Source organism: Micropterus salmoides, unplaced genomic scaffold (assembly GCF_014851395.1).
Source record: "Micropterus salmoides isolate LMB-PRFRI ecotype aquatic unplaced genomic scaffold, ASM1485139v1 Ms_hic_scaffold_5, whole genome shotgun sequence".
NCBI classification, from domain to species: Eukaryota; Metazoa; Chordata; class Actinopteri; order Centrarchiformes; family Centrarchidae; genus Micropterus; species Micropterus salmoides.
In genome coordinates, this window is record NW_024044237.1 from 13580008 (window position 1) to 13586007 (window position 6000).

The 6000-nt window shown below is 41.0% G+C and overlaps 1 protein-coding gene across 1 annotated transcript; it reads left to right on the plus strand.

Moving 5' to 3' along the window:
- Window positions 1–830: 830 nt before the first annotated feature.
- Window positions 831–4843, plus strand: LOC119888535 (platelet-derived growth factor receptor-like protein). The gene is made up of 8 exons (XM_038699138.1): window positions 831–967; window positions 1089–1240; window positions 1470–1636; window positions 1759–1901; window positions 2008–2159; window positions 2300–2593; window positions 3500–3639; window positions 4412–4843. The coding sequence occupies exons 2-8, from the start codon at window positions 1159–1161 to the stop codon at window positions 4616–4618; spliced, it is 1185 nt and encodes a 394-aa protein (XP_038555066.1). The 5' UTR covers window positions 831–967; window positions 1089–1158; the 3' UTR covers window positions 4619–4843.
- Window positions 4844–6000: the final 1157 nt, after the last annotated feature.

A 6000-nucleotide genomic window follows, 5' to 3' on the forward strand; every position in this document is an offset into this window, starting at 1 on the left:
TCGTTATCTCAGAAAAAGTGCCAGAGACCCACTACCAGAGGCTCACTACCCATTATAGTTCACAGGGAACAAAAGGACCTTTCACAGCGGCTTACCTGTGTCATGTTCAAAATCGCGGCTTAGCTAGTCACTCACAAGGAAAGGTTTACATTGTTCTCACTGTGTACAGCATGCTGTGGATTTAATCAAATATGCAAAACCTTGATTTCTTTTCCTGTTTAGAAACATGTAATTTGTCAGAGGATTATTGGTGAGTACAGAGATATCCAGTCAATTCAAGTTTATTTATATAGCCTAAAATCACAAGTTCTTCACATTAAATACTAGAGGGCATTCACATTAATATCTTGTTTTCATAGAATTGTTTCACACTATATTGTTGGTGTCCTGCTCCGATGCATATAGTTTATTTCTGTCTACCATTTTTATTATTGCTTTTATATTACTGTATAGTGTCTGCTACATAGCAGAAGGGAGTTATAAACTCAATTTCACTTTACAACCTGTTGTAATGTGACAAATAAAAATGCCTTGTACCTTGTACCTTAAAAAGCACCTCAAGGCTGTTTGCATGAAATTACATGAAGCATGACAAATTAAAAAGTTGTATGCCTTTCGCAATAGATAAATATACCTTACTAGATAAGCAGATGATTATTTTTATAATATGATTTTGTGCATTTTATAAAGCTGGTTGAGCCTGTGATTTGTTTTCCCAGTGGAAAGACAATCAGTATATGTAGGACACAAGGTTTATTGGGCACCAAATGTTTGTAATAACCATGCCACAGTCTTTGTCTGGGCTGTTTGGTGTGTTTTGGAGGGCCAGACTCTGCTAGCACACTTCCAGTCCAGCAGCTAAGCAAACAGGCTGTGCGATTCCACGCGGAGGACCCTCTGTTTCTGGACCCTCATTGGTTCAGACAGGCTTGAAAGCCTCCGTTGAGCCAGTCAGGAGGAATTTGGGGTACTAATGCCACTCTCAGGAGGAGGAATTTGTGTTATTCTGGTAAACAGCTGACAGCTCATTTCACAGTCTCTGTCCTCCTCCTCTTCTCTCTCTCCTTCCTTGCTTTTGATTTTTGCAGTACGTTCTCTATGTTGAACTGCAGAAACTAACAGTCCACAGACCACTTTGATAACCCACTGTGATCAATCATGCCTTTGGTGAACTTGTTTGGGTCAAAGGGAAGGCTGTTGCTGAGCGCTCTCCTTATTTGTGCCATAATCTTCGAGTTAGGTAAGTGACTTTATTCACTTGTGGCTCTGTGAACACGTGTTCCTAGACTTACTAAGGAGAGGAGATTTTTGTTGGCCTAATGCATGACATGGCTCATTCTAGACACCATTGCCACACAGAGCAATCTTTTTTAAGACAGTAACTACTTATCATTCTATTCATATCATTAAACATTTAACTGCATCTATATTTGCAAACTTTAGATGCATGTACTTTGCACCCTGTGTAGCTTATTGTCAAAAAGACTCCCACGAACAGAAGACCACTCCAGGGAGGAGGTCGAAGCCAAGCAAACCCAGACTTGGGAAATCAACAAATAAAGGGCCCAGAGCAGTAACAGCCAAACCCAAAATCAAAGCTAAACAAGCAGCCCCAGCACAGAACTTCCTCACACAGGTATTTCATCTAGCACACAATAACGTTTGATATATTAAAAGAGCATTCATTAAACACAGACAAATTGACTGCATCTGTGATATTTTAGTAGAACTGTATGATTTTGCATTTCACACATAAAGGTGCTAAACCGAGGGAAGTTCAAGAAAGTGGGAGAAACTATAAGTGTGCAGACAGGAGACACTCTGGAGTTGAGGTGCAGGGGTAAACCTGTGCAATGGAGTGTCCCCTCGTACCTGGAGGAGGATGATGATGGAAGGCTCAGGTAAGCGAAGGGGTTGATAAATCATGTACAATTTATCCTTCTAATGATAGAATGATGAAAATCTGTTGGAGAGTCAGTATGTTCTCTGACTGTTTTGGCTCTGCAGGATTGTCCAACACGAGCGATATGGCGTTCTGACATTAGTCAACACTACCGGTGCAGACACAGGGGAGTACACCTGTTATCCTATGTACTGTGAAGACACAGACTGCAGGAAGGAGTATGACAAAGCTATCAAAGTCTTTGTCTTCTTTCCCGGTACAGTGAATAAACTTTATTGATGCTTACCCATGCACATTTCAAAACTGCTGGCCTCTGCTTTATTTCACCCCCAGGTAGCCTTTTTACATTCACATGTTATTTTATTGTCTGCCATATCTTATCACTGCGTCAATCAGATCCACAAGAACTATTTGTTCCATCGTCTGACTACTACGAGGTGATTCAGCTGAGAACCAACTGGCCAACGCTCCTCCCCTGCCAGGTGACGTCACCCGAGGCCAAAGTAACCCTGCACCGCGAGTTTCCACAAAGGGAGGTGGCGGTGGACGGGACAGAAATCTCCTTTAATGTCAGGAAGGGCTTCACCATTCATCGACCCCGGCCTTATCATGCTGGAGAGTTGTACTGTGAAGCCAATCTGGGCAACCTGAGGCAGAGCTCCACCAAGTACATGCTCATCTACGTGAAGTGTGAGTGCTGCCACGAAATCGTCCGTTCCCTAAATCACAAATGAATGTGTTGCCTATTGCTGATCAGGGACAAAGGGTCTGCCAGCATGCATCAGACAGGAAGGCAGAGTAATATTATGAACATGTAGTTATACTGTTGGTTCCCACTTTTCTAATGTGAGGATTTTTTTTTATTTTTTATACAGTTTGTGTGCTTTTTGACTGTTGATCAAAACAAACAACTGACAGTTCTACTCCTTTCAATGCTTAGAGCCCAACTAACACTTCACACCCTTTCAGGTCTCAGGGTTTCACAACCACACAAAACTTTTTTTATTCAGCTATTCAAACGCCCACAATTTCCACGGTTCAAACACAGTTTACTCAAATTGCTTTCAGTGCTTCACACTTCAGCCGACACTTCAACTAAAAACATGTTTCAGTTTATTCACTTGAACTGGCAGTGATTTCTCTCAGGACTTTCACATCCAGGCCATTTTTTCTGCATACACTTCAACTGACTCTTCAACTATTTTCCGCACTTCCATTGCAGCTGATTCAAACGTTTGACACTTCAACTTGATTCCGCATGCAAATTCACCTTCTTTCAGTCTCTGTATTTCGACTTTCGTACTTCAGCTTTTCTAATTGTAGATTTAGATTTTTGACCTTTTATAGACTAAACGATAAATCAGAAAAAAGGAATGACAGATTATCACTACTAGAAGTAACTGTTTGGATAAGCACTTTTGTTGTTGAGTAGCTTTCTCTACACACTTGTACATAAAGTAGTGCTACTACTTGAAGACGGCATTGTTGTACCCATTTACATTTTTAAGACTTTAGACTTATGCTGACTAATACAAGTCACTGTTGAATCAATAAATGTTTGGTGTTAAGTAACTCACATTCCCCATTTGCCATTAGACCCCATGGCTCCTCCTGCTCCAGTGATCCAGGCCTCGTCAAGCTCGGTGGCAGTGGGGGAGAATCTGCGTGTCAGCTGCTCCGTGTTGGGAGAACAGGACGTGGTTGTAGAGTTCACCTGGGAGTACCCAGGACAGCAGGTTAGACGCTCAGGGAGAGAGGGCTGTTTGATAATGATAATATATAATTTATTAATGCGCTACAGATCAGTAATAAGCCATTTAGATGCATAAAAAATACATTTCCGGTTATTTGTGAGACAAATGAAGTGATGGGGTACACCCTCTGTTATTATAGCATACTGCGTTTTTAGAGCTAGTTTGTTATTAGTTAAGAAGCATCTAACCTATGTACTGCAGAGCATCCAGGCCTATAACTATTTATTAATGACTTACTAATCTGACTTACAAATATTTAGGCTGCAAACATAAGGGGTTATTGTGAAGAGGTCACTTTTCTCACATGCTGTACACCAGTGGTTCTCATACTTTTGCTGTTGCGATGCCTTCAGAAGCCGAAAAAAGTTCAGCAAAAGTTATGAGATTAAATTTTATTAATCTTTAACAATATCAGCGATTGAAATAAACAAAAGTCTCAGGTTAGCAACATAGCCTTGCTAGCATCAGAGCACTTCTATTTGTTTATGTCACCTCATGAATCATATTATCCAAGGTGGGATAAATGAAGAGCAACTGGCCTTGGTTGAAGATACTCGAAAAGTCCATTTGCCCTTGATTTTAACCCACCGTGGATAACTGAGACCTGGATGAATGAGAATCATCACAAACATGAATCTGCTCATCCTCCACCCCCAGCCCCAAATCTCCACCCTTGCTGTGGCTCAACCCTTCCCACTGCTGTACAGTATGTGTTTATATATCAAACTGAACAGAGCACCTGTGCTGGTTGCAGATTGGGAGGCCTCTATACACACAAGAGAGCATCAGTCCAGTCAGTGGAGGAGCGGCTCGACAGCAGTCTCAGTCCATCCTCCTGGTGGACGAGGTGAGAGATGTGGACCAGGGAACATACACCTGCACTGCCCAGAACCTGCAAGGGGGCACATCAGTGTCCACCAACGTGAAAGTGGTCCCCAAAGCCAAACCTAAGAAACCATAAACCATCAAAACTGGATGATATCACTGAGACAAGACAGAGAGAGAAAGAGAGGGTGGTGGAAGCCTTCACTATTTTATCAGTCACATATGAATACATAATTACAAGAAAATGATTAATGTATGTAAATTGTTGTGCTTCAAGCTTGCATACTAAAAGTTTTGTATACACACATTGTTTCTTTGTCTTTTTCTACTTATTTTTTTATTGTGCATGACCCTGCCAAAGATGAAGAAAATAAAAATAAAAATAAAACAAACAGTTGTGATGATATTATTATTTTTAGCAGATAAAGCATCTGCATTATCGTGTAATATGCGTTTAGTATCTCAATATTGTGATATCTTAAGTTAATTAATGTTGATCATTATTAACACTAAGTTGTAATGTTCATAATATTTTCATACATACCATAATCTTGTAATTTTCACAATTACATTTATTTATGGATGTTGTTATACTGAGAAACAAATCTAAAACTAAAACATGTTTGCTCTAGACAAAAATGTATGACTGAAATGATTTGTGGATTAGTAAATCAGTAGAAAATAAATCTGCAACAATTCTAATAATCCAGTGATAAATAAATCTACCTATATATATATATATATATATATATATATGTATAGTTGAAGCCTTACAGAAGCCTTACAGAAATAAGAAGAAGTAAATGGCTGTATTAGTGTGTTAGGGGGCCCAGTGGCAACACTTAGATGTGGGCCACTCTTGAGCCCTTACCTCTGACCCTCTCCATAGTGTGCTCAAGTACAGTGCAAACAGCACACTACACACACAGACCAACCAGCAGTTAGTGTGTGGCAAAACTTTATTTAATAATATGCAGCATATGAACACAATGTGAAAAAAAATAACAAGATTTTGACACAGGGCCCTTCTACAAGACAGACCAACAACATAAAGCAGGACCTGCATTACTTGATATGGGATTTTAGGCATTTAAAATGAATCAAATGACTAAACCATCAAGCAAGCAATGAACTTAAGACTTTTGTGTGCCCTGGAGGGTTTGGGGCCCTTGGGGGAGTCGCAGCATTTTACCAGTTGGTAATCCAGCCCTGGGGTCAAGCACAAACTGGGTGTTTTTTGTTTATGTAGCGCACCTACATGCCTGGTCGCTAGATGGCGCTGTCCCTCTTCCCAACTTGAAGTGTGTCAGTCCAGTTACCGGGGGACAGGCACATGTTCCCCTGCCTCTCACGTTTCCTCTCACTCTGCTCTCCGCTGTTCAAACCTCCGAGAGGGAAACAAGACGAGACAGTCCCAGCCTGCGCTCCTCTCTCTCCCTCTCTCTCTCTCTCTCCACGCTGCAAGCGGACAGATCACTCTCTGCTGCCCCGCATTAAGTTCTGGAAAATATCCTGCGG

Excerpts from the sequence above, each read along its gene's own strand:
- LOC119888535 (XM_038699138.1), top strand. The coding sequence starts at position 1,159 with ATGCCTTTGGTGAACTTGTTTGGGTCAAAGGGAAGGCTGTTGCTGAGC. Across the intron at positions 1,637-1,758 it reads CACAGAACTTCCTCACACAG|GTGCTAAACCGAGGGAAGTT; the intron begins GTATTTCATCTA and ends TCACACATAAAG. Across the intron at positions 2,160-2,299 it reads AGTCTTTGTCTTCTTTCCCG|ATCCACAAGAACTATTTGTT; the intron begins GTACAGTGAATA and ends TGCGTCAATCAG.